The sequence below is a fragment of the Mastigoproctus giganteus genome, chromosome 9, assembly GCF_048544385.1.
Source record: "Mastigoproctus giganteus isolate SK-2022 chromosome 9, ASM4854438v1, whole genome shotgun sequence".
In the NCBI taxonomy this organism is placed as follows: Eukaryota; Metazoa; Arthropoda; class Arachnida; order Uropygi; family Thelyphonidae; genus Mastigoproctus; species Mastigoproctus giganteus.
This window is the reverse complement of record NC_143583.1, coordinates 225,565,840-225,582,000: the sequence shown is the minus strand read 5'-3', so window position 1 is coordinate 225,582,000 and position 16,161 is coordinate 225,565,840. Positions and strand designations below refer to the sequence as shown.

Below are 16,161 nucleotides of genomic sequence, written 5' to 3'. Positions count from 1 at the left end.
GCTAAGGGTTTGCTTACTTCCTTTGCTGCCTCCTTTAATATAACTGGATAGATCCCATCCACCCCAGGTGCCTTTCTTGTGTTTATCTTCAACCATTTCTCCTCCACTTTACTCCCAGTTATTTCAAGATTCTGTAGCTTACTGCTAGAGTTGAATACACCTTTGGCATTCCCCTCGCTGAATAACTCCTCATGTGTGAATGTCGATGCAAAATATTCATTTAGTTTGTTAGCTACCTGAGCAGGGTCATCAACAGTTGACCCATCAATATCAAGTGAACCAATCTGATTCATCCCCATCCTTCTAGAGTTTACATAAGTAAACTCTAGAAGGAAGGGGGAGAAAATTTCTTTCAAAATTTTACCTCTTCAAACTCTCTAGCTTGTTAGATTTTGCAACTAGTGTTTTCCTCTTTCCTATTTCTTCTTTTTCCTGAGAGAGCATTTTGCTCTCTTTTCTTCTTCTACTACTTTCTTTTCTCCTACTTTCTCCTCCCTATTCCTTATTTATTATAAGTATTCCACTTGTTGGATTCCCACTTAGTTTAATTTAGATAGTTCCTGGAGCGCCTCCACGTGGCTAGGGACGGGAGTCGAGAAGCAGGTAGCTTGCTCCCTGCCTCCCGGTTGCTAAGACTCCAGGGCCGGCAAACAACAACCATCAAAACACATATATACTTACATACACACACTTACACACACACTTGCCAGCTATAAATAACCTACAGATGCTACAGCGGTATATAGGGGTAACCCTGGAGGCTGCAATCAATACAAGAATACCTTGCCCAATCTGTAAACAATGAACTTCCTGTATTTCTCATATTCAAATTCTGCATTCCTTATATCTGAGTGACAACATATTTCTAATATTCCTATAATGTCTTCATTTGATGACTTAGCCAATATTTTAGATTCACTAAATTTATTTACTATGCTTCTAGCATTAGTGTACATGCAACTAATTTTACTCTTAGTAACCTAGCATGGTCCATGTAATTGCTTGTCCAATAAGGGTGCCCAGTAGGCCTTGAAATCTCCAACACGTTGCTTTCCAGGCTGTAGTATATGTTATAAGAGAAGCAGTGCAAGAATCATTTATACTTCTGGGTGTTGTTGTTAAACTATTAATCTGTGTTCTCCCCCCCCCTCCAAGAAGCTTACAGTTTTCTGACCCTGCCTAACCCAATACTGCCTTGATAGCATCAGCAAATATTCTTGCATCCTTTCTATTTACGTGCATCTCATTTCTGTAGAAACATTCTCTCATGTTAACACACACACAGACCATACACAAAAAAATTCTACTCTGTGAGCCTCATGCAGTCTCTTCAGAGTCTAAATGACTGGCAAGGCTCTCGCATGTACTCCCTCCTGTTTGTGTCTGGGCAGAATTATAGACACTTTTAATTTCAAACCTAACTCTGACTTTTTCTGGACACTGTCCTGTAGTTTGAGAAAATTCTCAAAGCTTGTACTCTTAATATCATTAGCATCACTATGTACAAGAGACATATCCCAGTCTTTTTTCCAACTATCCTTTTTACAAAGCATATACTGTGATAAGCTTTTTTTTTCTTTTTTTTTTAAAGTTAAAAAACAGAATATAACCTTCTAATAGAAAACCTGATTTTGTCTTAATGGATGCATAGTAAATACGTTAATACTTACCTGTTAATGTCAGCACGGTAACTGCCAGATATAATATAGCTTGCAAGTGGAGTTGTATTTGATAGACACTGAATAATTGAATTCATGTAACATGTGTTACCTAAATTCTTAAGTCCTGTAACTGCATAACCCTAAAAGGAAAGGAGGGGAAATATATATATATAAAATAAATATATTTAAAAAATAAACTATATAATATCGGTGTAAATACACCATAGTTAACCCATATATTTGAGCTACGATTGTAGTGTAGAAGGCATCGTTTTAATTGTATCTCATAATGTGGTTGCCTTCACAACAAGATAGCTACTATTGAATTACTTCAATACCACCACCCAGACGATCGTTTCGAAGCTTTTTGGCTTCGTCATCAGTGGGCGGGTAGGTAATACAATACGCCATTAGCATTAGCATTTAGCATTAGTAGAGGCATTTGATGCAAGAAAGCAAGCTTATGCAGCATCAGCCAAAAAAAAAAACCACTTCCACTTCACCCCTCTGTTTGTTCAAAATACCTGTCCAGCTGAGCCTTAAACTTATTTAGGCTATCAACCTCCACCACAAGGGATGGAAGTCTGTTCCACCAACCAACCACCCGCTGGCTAAAGGCAAATTTCCGCACGTCTATCCTACATCTGTCTTTCCTCAATTTGAATTTATGCCCTCTCAGGTGATTTCTCTGAGCTAGAGGAAGAATCCCATCAGCATTGAGCATGCTTAAACCATTCAAGGCTTTATACACCTCTATCAGATCACCTCGCTGGTGCCTAGTCTCCAGACACTGTAATTTGCAAAACTTAAGCCTTTCTTCGTAAGAGCACCCCTTTGTTCCATTCACTAATCTTGTTGCCCTTCTCTGTACTCGTTCCAGCAGCTCTACATCCTTCTTGAAATGAGGTCTCCAGACCTGTATACAGTACTCTAGGTGTGGCCTGACCATCGCCTTATACAATGGAATAATCACCTCCTTATCCCTGCTGGAAAAATTCCTGTATATCATTGACAATACTCCATGAGCTACTCTTGCAGCCCGTCTGCACTGCTCAGAGAACTTCATATCTGCCTGCACAACCACCCCCAAGTCCCTTTCATTCTCTACCACTGTCAGTGTAGTACCACAGAGTTGATACGTTGCTCTGGGGTTGCTGTTTCCCATGTGTAGTACTTTACATTTATCAATGTTAACCTTCATTTGCCACCTCTCAGCCCATCTGCTCAACCTTTCCAGATCCTGTTGCAGCAGCATAGTGTCAGCAGTGTCCTTGACAACCCTGCCAACCTTTGTATCGTCTGCAAACTTGGACATTAAGCCCGATATACCATCATCAATATCATTTATAAATACAGAAAACAATAATGGACCCAACACTGAGCCCTGAGGGACTCCACTAATAACATCAGTCCACGATGAGCAATGTCCATTGATTACCACTCTCTGTCTTCTCCCCCTCAACCACCCCTTTATCCATAGCAGCAATTTGCCTCCAATGTCACACTGCTCCAATTTGTGTAGCAGTCTTCCATGTGCAACAGTATCAAAAGCCTTTCTAAGATCCAAGTATATAATATCAAAGTTATTCCCTGCATCCAGTTCTTTTGTGACTGCATCATAGTATCCAATCAAGTTGGTCAGGCAAGACTTCCCCTTAACAAAACCATGCTGTGTCTGAGCTATAACTGAAGTCTTGTCTAAATGATCCTGCAGTGCTTCTTTAACCAGTGCCTCCATTAATTTTCCTGGAACAGAAGTTAAGCTCACAGGTCTATAATTACTTGTGTCGGCCTTTGATCCTCCTTTGTGAATTGGGGTCACATTTGCACATTTCCAGTCTATGGGTACCTCCCCTGAGTCCAAGGAAGCTCTCATAATTATGGCTAAAGGTTTGCTTACTTCCTTTGCTGCCTCCTTTAATATAACTGGATAGATCCCATCCACCCCGGGTGCCTTTCTTGTGTTTATCTTCAACAGTTTCTCCTCCACTTTACTCCCAGTTATTTCAAGATTCTGTAGCTTACTGATAGAGTTGAATACACCTCTGGCATTCCCCTCGCTGAATAACTACTCATGTGTGAATGTCGATGCAAAATATTCATTTAGTTTGTTAGCTACCTGAGCAGGATCATCAACACTTGACCCATCAATATCAAGTGGACCAATCTGATTCATCCCCTTCCTTCTAGAGTTTACATAAGTAAAGAACTCTTTGCTGTTTTTCTTTGCATCCCTTGCCAAGGATTTCTCGTAATCTGCCTTCACCTGCCTAACCTCCTTTGTAACTTGGTTGCATATCAACTTGTATCTATCATAGGCTTCTGTGTCACGTGTAAATTTGTATGTATCCCATGCATTTTTCTTCTCTGCCATATGCCTCATTAGTTCATCTGACATCCATTTTGGCCTAAACCTTGAACAATATTTCTTAGTTGGTATGTAAAGCCTAGTAGCTTCCAAGATAAGTTCTTTGAATGCTTCCCATTTTGAATTTGCTGTTGGTAACATCATCAGTTGGTCCCACTGTATAGAATTTAAATACTGTCTCAGTCCATCGTAGTCGCCTTTACGGAAGCAATAACCCTTCCCTTTACCCCTAATGGTAGTTACCTCTTTGAGTAAATCCCACTTCAGCACACTGTGATCACTGCCACCTAGTGGTTCGTTTATCTGCAGATTCTTAATGCATGAAGAATCACTGCTGATAATCAAATCAAGAGTATTACTCCCTCTAGTTGCCTCCCGAACATGCTGATGTAGAAAACAATCATCCAATAAATCCACAAAAGTCCTGCTAGTGTGTGAGTAACCAGCCCCCAAATTCCAGTCAATATCTGGGAAATTAAAATCTCCCATTATAAGACACTCTGATTTACTGGCCCACTCTATTTCCCTGTACAGTTCCTTATTATACTCATCAGAGTCATTAGGCCTATAGCACACTCCTACTCTCAATTTTGATCTCCCAATGTTTATGTCACACCAAACTGACTCCACACTGCACTGTCCAGCGATGTCGACTGGCTTCACTTCCTTGGTTTTTATGTGTTTCTTAACTAATAACATAACCCCTCCTCCCTTCCTATCCTGTCTATCCTTTCTGTAGACATTGTACTCCCCAAATTGCAGTTCTGCATCCCTTATATCTGTGTGACACCACGTCTCTGATATCCCAACAATATCTGCCTTCGATGTTTTGAGCAATACCTCAAATTCATCAAATTTATTTACTAAACTCCTAGCATTGGTGTACACGCAAGTATACCTGCACCTGTTTCTATTCTTAGCTACCCTAACACAACCCATGTGTTTACTTGTACCGCAATGGCTCCCAGCAGTCTCTGAAATACCATGCATCTTGTTTTTCAGGCTTCTGCTCATTCTAATAGAAGCAGTGCAAGAATCTCTTTTACCTCTGCCAGTGGCTACTGTCAATCTATTGGTCTTTGTCTCCCCCCAAGCTAGCAGTTTTCCGACCCACCTAACACTGCCTCGATAGCATCAGCAAATATTCTTGCACCCTTTCTATTTAAGTGTATCCCATCCCTGTAGAAGCAATCTCTCCTGTTAACAAGTACAGTCCAGGCTGAAAAAAATTCTACCCCTTGAGCCTTGCACAATCTTTCCAGGGCCGAATTGATCGACAAGGCTCTCATCATATACTCCCTCCTATCGTGTCTGGGCAGAATTGCAGACACTTTCAAATTCAACCCTAATTCTCGGCTTTTGTTCAACAGTGACCTGTACTTGTTAAGTAATTCTGTCGGTCTCCTACTCTTAATATTATTAGTGCCAACGTGTACAACTATATCACCTTTTGTGCCCTTAAAAGATGATATTCGCTCTACAACGTCATCAACCTTTGCCCCTGGCAGACATACCCTGGTCCTGTTCCACCTATCTTTTTTACAAAGCATGTTCCCCGATTCCCTGACAATAGAGTCACCAACAACTACTAGTTCCTTCGGGACCAGCGCATTCTGCCTTAGGGGTTGTCTCTGTGTCACGCGATGCCCAAGTGCAAGCTCTGGCGTTGATGTGGGCAGCTGAGAGCTTGATGGGCCCCTCAATTTAGTTTCTTCGAGGGCATCCACCCTGTCCTTCAAGCTCTCATATAGGCCCACAAGAACGCCGAGTTGTTGCCTGATATCGATACACTCCTTGCATCGCGCACACACAAAGACATCTCCCTTGGCAGTATCATGTCCCGTACCCGATTGCTCTGCAAACATCAAGCAAACAGTGCATTTTATAAGGCTGTGAGTCAGAGGACAACTGCCCTCCTCAGTTCTGCTCTGAGCCACAGCACTTCCATTAGCTTGAGCCTTTTGCTTTGCTGCTCTGGTCTGAGTCATGATTCTATTAATTTATTAATTAATTATGTTATGTTATTAATTATATTACATTTGTAATCTAAGTCGTTATATGTATTTATTTAAACGTACAATTTAACTGCTAACGAAGTTCAACTAACGCTATCTAGTACGGTATATAACCTACGGTATATCTAGTACGGTATCACAATGGCGGGAAAGTTACTAACGGTAACGGTAGTTACGAACACGTGGAAACCCTTACCGATACTTTTTCAAGGCCGAGTAAAGAATAAATACACCAAAAATCCATCTCAGTTGCGAAGTTATATCCACATTATGAGAGATGCTAGAAGGGTGTGGTGGTAATGTATTTGGAAAATTAAATGCACTAGGCATAATCATTATGGGTTTTGATAATTAACATTATAATATCGGTGTAAATACACCATAGTTAACCCATATATTTGAGCTATGATTGTAGCGTAGAAGGCATCGTTTTAATTGTATCTCATAATGTGGTTGCTTTCACAACAAACCCATAAGGATTATGCCTAGTGCATTTAATTTTCCAAATACATTACCACCACACCCTTCTGGCATCTCTCATAATGTGGATATAACTTCGCAACTGAGATGGCATATTGTATTACCTACCTGCCCACGGATGGCGAAGCCAAAAAGCTTCGAAACGATTGTCTGGGTGGTGGTACACTGAAAATAAATAACAGTAGTCTTCTCTACTAGAGAAGCGTTATTTATTTGAAGTAATTCAATAGTAGCTATCTTGTTGTGAAGGCAACCACATTATGAGATACAATTAAAACGATGCCTTCTACGCTACAATAGTGGGTTTTCTGCTCATCTAGAAGACTCTCAATTTCAGTGTACATTTCTTCAACCTCTTCATCATCATGGCTCGATTGATGCACCAACATCGAGCCATGATGATGAAGAGGTTGAAGAAATGTACACCAAAATTGAGAGTCTTCTAGATGAGCAGAAAACCCACTACACTATTATTATGGGGGACTTCAATGCTAAGGTTGGAAAAAGGCAAAATAGCGCAGAAAGAGGAACTATAGGAAATTTTGGAATTGGTGAAAGAAATAAAAGAAGTGAAAGACTTGTGGAATTTGCAGAATCTCAAGGAATGTCAGTAATGAACACTTTTTTCAAGAAAAGGGTGAACAGAAAGTGGACATGGAAGAGTCCAAATGGATTAACAACTAATGAAATCGACTTCATCCTCACTAACAGAAGATATATTGTGAATGATGTTACCGTCCTGAATAAGGTAAATGTTGGAAGTGATCACAGAATGGTAAGATGTACACTTGATATAGATGTAGGAAAGGAAAGGAAATCTGACTCGAGTAAATAATACAAAGGTCTTTGAAATAACAGAGCAGGAGAAAAAGCAGTATGTACTGGAACTTAAGAACAAGTTTGTGCTTCTGCAGACTCCTCAGGACCAAGATATCGATGAGGAATATTACAACTTTCTGAAAGTGATAAAGCCCAAGAAACCTATAGGGAAACAGAAATCCAAAGAAGAAAAAATTAGTCAAGAAACACCTGTCATGATGAACCAAAGACGACAAATGAAGAGCAAGAAAAACACTGACAGGGAGAAAATTGAGTATACTGAGTTATGCAAAGCCATTAGAAAGAGACTCAGAGAGGACATAAGAAGATTTAACACAAGAAAATGTAGAACAAGCATTAAGGGAAAACAAAGGATTTAAATCAGCAGCCATGAGCAGTAATACAGAAAGACAAATGATACTGAAACTGAAGAATAGCGATGCTGTACTTATAAACAGCAGAGAAGGCATAATTCAAATAGCAGAAGACTACTATAGAGAATTATACAAGGAGCGAGGGAATGATACCAGCAGTGGGGAAGATGGATTGCAAAATAGCAACACATACGACATACCCGATATTCTTCCTGATGAGGTAGAACATGCATTGAAGAAAATGAAGAATCGGAAAGCCCCGGGGGAAGATGAAGTTACTGTAGAGTTGTTAAAATTGGGAGGAAGAGACATAACACAAAAATTTGCAAGGCTCTTCACAAAGTGCATTAGAAAAGGTGTTATGCCTAAGCAGTGGAATAATGCAATCATAGTTTTGCTGCATAAGAAAGGAGATAAATCAGAAATTGGAAATTATAGACCAATTAGCTTGTTATCCCATATCTACAAGTTGTTCACAAGGGTCATTACTAACAGATTAGAAAGAATACTTGATGAGAATCAACTGAAAGAGCAAGCTGGCTTTAGGACAGGATTCTCAACTATGGATCACCTTCACGTAATATCACAGCTAATGGAGAAAGCAAATGAATATAAAACACCATTATGCCTGGCATTTGTGGATTATGAAAAGGCATTTGACTCCATACAGCATAAGGCAATGTTTCGGGCACTGGAAAGACAAGGCATAGATACCCCACATATTATGATTTTGAAGAAAATATATGAGAGTGCTACATCCTTTATTAGACTAGACAAAGACAGTAGCAAATTTAAAATCGAGAAAGGAGTTCGACAGGGAGACACAATATCTCCGAAGCTGTTTACTGCTGCCCTTGAGGAAGCTTTCAGAAGATTAGACAGGTCGCAGAAAGGAGTCAATGTGAACGGAGAGTACCTAAACCATTTACGATTTGCAGATGACACTGTGGTCATAAGCCACGATCCCAAAGAATTAGAGGAAAATCTTAATCAGTTATGCACAGTTAGTAAGGATTTTGGACTAAAGATGAATATGGCTAAAACAAAAGTAATGATGAACAAGTATGCTACGGAAAGGGAAATAATGATTGAAGGAGCAGTAATTGAAAAGGTGGAGTCATATACTTATCTGGGACAAGTTATTAGCTGTAATAATGATAAATGGCTGGAAGTCAAGAGAAGAATAAATTTTGGATGGATAGCATTCAGGAAATATAGTCACATACTGAAGAGCAATATCCCAGTTTGTCTGAAACGTAAAATAATGATTCAATGTATACTCCCCACCATGACTTATGGAAGTGAAACTTGGGCACTCACCAAAAGAATGGAAGAGAAGCTAAGAACTACACAGCGAAGAATGGAACGAATTATATTGGGAATCAGACTGTTAGATAAGAAGAGAAACACATGGATTAGGCAGCAAACTCAAGTAAAGGACATTCTTATCAAAACTAAAGAACTAAAATGGTCTTGGGCAGGACACATAGCTCGAAGACATGATGACAGATGGACTAAGAAAATAACAGAATGGTAACCAAAGAGGAGCTAGAAGAAAACCTGGAAGACAAAGGCGGAGGTGGATAGATGCAATTCATGAGTTTTTGAGTAGTAAATGGATGGCCAGTGTTCAAAACAGAAGGAACTGGAAAGTTGCTGGAGAGGCCTTCATCCTGCAGTGGATTGAAAATGGCTGATGATGATGATGACGCTACAATTGTAGCTCAAATATATGGGTTAACTATGGTGTATTTACACCGATATTATAATGTTAATTATCAAAACCCATAAGGATTATGCCTAGTGCATTTAATTTTCCATAAAAAATAAAGAAAAAAATATAGGAAAGAATAGGTAGAAATTTTTATTTTATGTTCAAATCATATATATATATGATTTGAATATAAAATATACACACAAATTCAACAAAAACAACAGTGTTCTACAACAGCCTTAGAAAAAATACAACCATTTGAAAACATTTTTACTTTTGAATATGTTATTCTTAACATATTCAACATATTCATGACTTAACATATTCATGACAGTTAGTAAAATGAAAGAGCAACAAGGCCTAGTATCATGACTATGAAACCCTCTAAACAGTAATTTAACAATACAGAGAGATAATTTCTATTCACACACACAGAGATGACTCCTTTTGATAATTGATAATTATAAGCAATTTGTTAACATTAAAAAAAAAAAAAAAAAAAAAAAAAAAAAGAGTACAGTAGCGTAGGGTGTCAATAATCCAAGAGAAACAGGACCATGGCAATTTGGATTAGGGAAAGATGAGAACAATAAAATAAAAAGTCCATTTTGTAATTTTAATTATTAGAATTATACATGAATACATGCATTTACATAGGTGAAGATGTAAATGCATATTACTAGCAACACTGATATTTCATTAATTTGATCAGAAGGACATTTTGCAGACATTAAACTTGCAGCTGTAATTTCAATCACTGAAATTATAACAAATGGGAAACATTCTGGCAGAAATGTTTTATTTTAGTGTGAAACACTTCAGTTTAGTTTTAAAATATGTTAATGGTGTTTTCTTTAATTCTTCTACCATAAACAACATTGGATGAAAGTCAAATCTTCTGCCAAACTTTATGGATCGCCAATCACAGAAAAGATATTTTGCAGCAAAAAATTCCAGATTGACCAACATATGAAAACAACATCACGCTGTGGGCAAAAAGAAAAAAAAAATAATAATAAATAAATAAAATAAAGAAAGAAAAGAACAAAGGAAAAAAAGAAAAGAAAGAGCAAGGAAAACTGGCAGGTCAGTTGCTTTTAAACAAGCCATCTTAGAAAAGAGACTTTTCACAGGACATGACTTGCTGTGGTAAGCAGCAATATTCCTTTCAATAAGTATTACAATTAATAGTGGCAAATAATTCAAGAAAGCAAGCTTATATAATATCAGCAAAAAAAAAAAAAAAAAAACCACTACCACATCATTTGTATAATTTAGCCTCAACTATCCACAAAAGTAATAAGATCCAGAAATTAATAACTCAATAGCTAACACAACTTTTCACAATCTACACTAAATCTTTCTCTATAATTTGAATTTCTGGCATCTAGTTCTGGAATCATTTATAACAATCAAAACTTTAAAGTTTGATATCTGCATTAATAACTGCAGATAAAACAACCACTAGGTGGCACTGATCACGATGTACTGATGTTATTGTTGGTGACTCAATTGTCAGGGAAATGGGAAATATATTGTGCAAAACAGATAGGTGGAATAAGAACAGGGTGTGTCTGCCAGGGGCAAAGGTTCATGATGTTGTAGAGCAGATATCATCTTTTAAGGGCACAAAAGGTGATATGGGTGTACACGAATGATATTAAATGTAGGAGATCTATGGATTTACTAAGAAAGTACAAGTCAATGCTGAAAAACAAGTCACGAACTAGGGTTAAATTTGAAAGTCTGCAATCGTGCCCAGACACAACAGGAGGGAGTATATGATGAGAGCCTTGTCAATTAAATCGGCCCTGGAGAGATTGTGTAAGGTTCATGCAGATAGAATTTTTCTCAGCATGGCCTGTGCTTGTTAACAGGAGAGATTACTTCTACAGGGATGGAATACACTTAAATAGAAAGGGTGCAAGAATATTTGCTGATGCTATCAAGGCAGTGTTAGGTGGGGTGCAAAACTGCAAGCTTGGGGGGGGGGGGATTCACAGACTAATAGGTTAACAGAAGCCACAGGCAGAGGTGGAAATGATTCTTGCACTGCTTCTACTGGAATGAGCAGCAGCCCAGAAAGCCAATTGCTGGGGATTTCAGGAACTGCTGGGGGTTATGAAACAAGTAAATACAAGGGTTGTGTTAGGCTAACTAAGAATAAGAACAGGTGCATGTATACTTCCATGTACACCGATGCTAGGAATATAGTAAAGAAATTTGATGAATTTGAAGTGCTGGTTAAGACATCCAAGGCTGATATTGTTGGGATATCAGAGACTTGGTGCTACTAAGATATAAGGGATGCAGAATTGGAATTTTGGGGAGTACAGACAACCCCCGTATAACAATGTACTTCTATAACATGGATTCGCTCTAACACGACTGATAAATTGCAGAAACCCTCGCACAACATGGTACTTATATAACATGGTTAAATTTCGGAAAACCCCGCATAACAAGGTATTTTTGAACTTTTGTGCGAGGAAACCCTGCTATTATGTTGGATGTAATTTTTCAACATTTTCATTCTTTTTGAATCCCCGCTGTTGACTCGCTATTTAAAAAAAAATTATTGAGAAATGCATGCATTTTATTTTGTTGGGAAATTCCCAAGTTACATTCTGAACTATTGAACTTGTGGAAAAACTAGACTTCAAAGTTTTATTTGTGTTGGATAGAACACCAAGCCATCCAAAAGATTCAAGTCATCCAAATGTTGAAATTATGTTCCTACCACAACAGTTGTACTGGGTTAATACAACTTCTTTCATTCAGCCGTTAGATCAAGGCATTATATCCACCTTTAGCATTAGCAAGGGCACATGGTGCAAGAAAGCAAGCTTATATAGCAACAGCCAAAAAAAAAAAAAAAAAAAAAAAAAAAGAGAGAGAGAGAGAGATCCCCTCGCTCCAAATGTTTGTCAAGTTCTGCCTTGAATCTATTTAAGCTATCAACTTCTACAATGACAGATGGAAGTTTGTACCAGCAATCAACCACCCGTTGGCTAAAAGCAAACTTCAGCACATCTATCCTACAACCGTCTTTCCTCATTTTGAATTTATGCCCTCTCAGGTGATTATTCTGAGCAAGAAGAAGAATCCCATCAGCACTGAGCATGTTCAAACCATTCAAGGCTTTATACACCTCAATCAGATCACCTTGCAGGTGCGTAGTCTCCAGACACTGTAATTTATAAAATTTAAGCCTTTCTTCGTAAGAGAAACCCTTTGTTCTGTTCATTAATCTTGTTGCCCTTCCCTGTACTCATTCCAACAACTCTACATCCTTAAAATGAGGCCTGCAGACCTGTATACAGTACTCAAGGTGAGGCTTAACCATTGCCTTATACAAGGCAATAATCACCTCCCTACCCTTGCTAGAAAAATTCCTGTATATCACTGACAAGACACCATGAGCTACCCTTGCAGACCGTCCGCACTGCTCAGAAAATTTCATATCTGCCTGCACAATTACCCCCAGGTCCTTTTCATTCTCTACCACTGTCAGTGTGGTACCATAGAGTTGATACGTTACTATGAGATTACTGCTTCCCACATGTAGTACTTTACATTTGTCAATGTTAAACTTCATTTGCCACCGCTCAGCCCATCTGCTCAACTTTTCTAGATCCTGTTGCAGCAGTATGCTGTCATTAGTGCCATTAACAACCCTGCCAACCTTCGTATCGTCTGCAAACTTGGACATTAAGCCTGATGTACCATCATCAATATCATTTATAAATACAGAAAACAACAATAGACTCCACTAATAACATCAGTCCACGAAGGGCAGTGTCCATTCATTACCACTCTCTGTCTTCTCCCACTCAACCATCCCTTTATCCATAGCAGTAATTTGCCTCCAATGTCATACTGCTCCAATTTGTGCAGCAGTCTTCCATGTGCAACAATATCAAAGGCCTTTCTAAGATCCAAATATATGATATCAAAGTTATTCTTTGCATCCAGTTCCTTTGTGACTATATCATAGTATCCAATGGAATTAGTCAGACAAGACTTCCCCCTAACAAACCCATGCTGTGTCTGAGCTATAAATGAAGTCTTGTCTAGATGATCCGGCAATGCTTCTTTAACCAGTGCCTCCATTAATTTCCCTGGAACAGAAGTTAAACTAACAGGACTGTAATTACCTGTGTATCCCTTTGTCCTCCTTTGTGGATTGGGGTCACATCTGCACATCTCCGGTCCATGGGTACCTCCTCTGAGTCCAGGGAAGCTCTCATAATTATGGCTAAATGTTTGTTTACTTCTTTTGCCACCTCCTTTAATATAACTGGATAGATTCCATCCACCCCAGGTGCCTTTCTTATGTTTATCTTCACCAATTTTCCTCCACTTTACTCTCAGTTATTATAAGATTATCTAACTTACTGCCAGAGTTGAATACACATCTGGCATTCCCCTCACTGAATAACTCCTCATGTGTGAATGTATATGCAAAATCATTTAGTTTGTTAGCTACCTGAGCAGGATCATCAACAGTTGAACCATCGATATCAAGTGGGCCAATCAGATTCATCCCCTTCCTTCTAGAGTTTACATAAGTAAAGAACTCTTTGCTGTTTTTCTTTGCATCCTTTGCCAAAGATTTCTTGTAATCTACCTTCGTCTGCCTAACCTCCTTTGTAACTTGGTTACAGACCAGCTTATATCTATAGGCTTCTGTGTCACATGTTAATTTATATGTATCCCAAGCATTTTTCTTCTCTGTCACATGTCTTCTTTGTTCATCTGACATCCATTGAGGCCTAAATCTTGAACAATATTTCTTTGTTGGTATGAAATGCCTAGTAGCTTCCAAAATTAATTCTAACCTAATGCTTCCCATTTTGAATTTGCTGTTGGTAACATCATCAGTTGGTCCCACCATATAGAATACTGTCTCAGACCATCGTAGTCATCTTTACGAAAGCAAAAACCCTTCCCTTTACCCTTGATGGTAGTTACCTCTTTGAGTAAATCCCATTTCAGCACACTGTGATCACTGCCACTTAGTGGTTCCTTTATCTGCAGATTCTTGATGCATGAAGAATCACTACTGATAATCAGATCAAGAGTATTACTCCCTCTAGTTGCCTCCCGAACATGATGCTGTAGAAAACAATCATCCAATAAATCTACAAAAGCCTTGCTAGTGTGTGTGAGTGGCCATCGCAAATTGCAGTAAATATCTGGGAAATTAAAATCTCCCATTATAAGACACTGATTTACTGGCCCACTCTATTTCTCTGCACAATTGCTCATTATACTCATCAGATTCATTTGGCCTATAACACAAACCTACTCTCATTTTTCCTTTCCCAGTGCTTATGTCACATCAAACAGACTCAACATTGCATTGTCCATCAACATCAATTGGATGAACTTCCTTAGATTTTATGTGTTTCTTAACTAACAGCATAACCCCTACTCGCTTTCTGTGCTGTCTATCCTTTCACTACACATTTTACTCCCTAAATTCCAGTTCTGCACTGCTTATGTGCGTGTGACACCATGTCTCTGATATCCACAAAAACATAAGAAAGGCACCTGGGGTGGATTCAATCTATCCAGTTATATTAAAAGAGGCAGCAAAGGAAGTAATCAAACCCTTAGCCATAATTATGAGAGCTTCCCTGGACTCAGGGAGGTACACATGGACTGGAGGGTGTGCAAATGTGACCCCAATCCACAAAGGAGGATCGAAGGGAGACACAGGTATTTACAAACCTGTTAGTTTAACTTCTCTTCCATCACAGTATCCAATCAAATTTGTCAGACAAGACTTCAGTTATAGCTCGGACACAGCATGGGTTTGTTAAGGGAAAGTCATGTCTGACAAATTTGATTGGATACTGTGATGTAATCACAAAGGAACTGGATGCAAAAATAACTTTAATATCATATACAGTCGATTCCAGTTATTTTGGCCAGTTACTATTCTGGGACTAGTGCATTTTGCCCGATGAAGCGGCTGCCACAATTATCCGAAGTTTCATGTAAATTGTTAAAAATACAATGTAACCCCCCCCCCCACTTTACAATTAGTTCACTGTACAATCAAATCACATTACGACGAACTCACCACAGTAAAGTACCATTCACTATACGATGTTTAGTAAGCGCCGGTCATTGTGATCACGTTTGTGAATTGAATTTTAATTCTATTAAACAGCAATTCTAACTAGCGAAAATAGGAGGAATATTATCCACAGGCTATAAAAGTAAAGATATATTAAGCACAAATATACAAATATTCCTTACCAATTAAAAAATTAAATGATACATGAAAATCGGAAGAATATACGTGATAATCGGAATAATTAATACGTACTGTAATATGTACATACTAACTAGTTGATATTTCTGTTCACTAAAATTTGTGGAAGGGTGCTAAAATTTAAAACAGTAAAAAGATAAGCAATCAATAACAAAGAACACAGCAAAAACAAATTGCAAGTAACACAATATACGCAAGTGAGAACGGAGTAACGAGTTACAAAGCTAAATAGGAATGAAGAGAAGGTTCTGAAAATTATTTTTTTTATATGATTGAAGATTCCATGGAAGTGTAAACAAATTTTACCATAATAACCCACAGAATTCCAGCTGTCAGTATTATCGCAAATTCAATAAGATCGAGTTTACTATCGGTTTATGATAGATTGCACTAACAGAAAAGCCCAATAAACAGGAGACTGCTAATTGTTTTTATTGTTTTATT

The 16,161-nt window shown here is 38.3% G+C and overlaps 1 protein-coding gene across 1 annotated transcript in view; it reads right to left on the bottom strand.

Moving 5' to 3' along the window:
* The window catches only part of LOC150081141 (ubiquitin carboxyl-terminal hydrolase 8-like), a 581,739-nt gene that overhangs the window by 207,919 nt on the left and 357,659 nt on the right, over window positions 1–16,161 (bottom strand). The window contains exon 14 of the mRNA XM_090381373.1: window positions 1,671–1,801. Coding sequence (XP_090237499.1) covers window positions 1,671–1,801 — 131 coding nt within the window. The remainder of the gene's footprint in view (window positions 1–1,670; window positions 1,802–16,161) is intronic.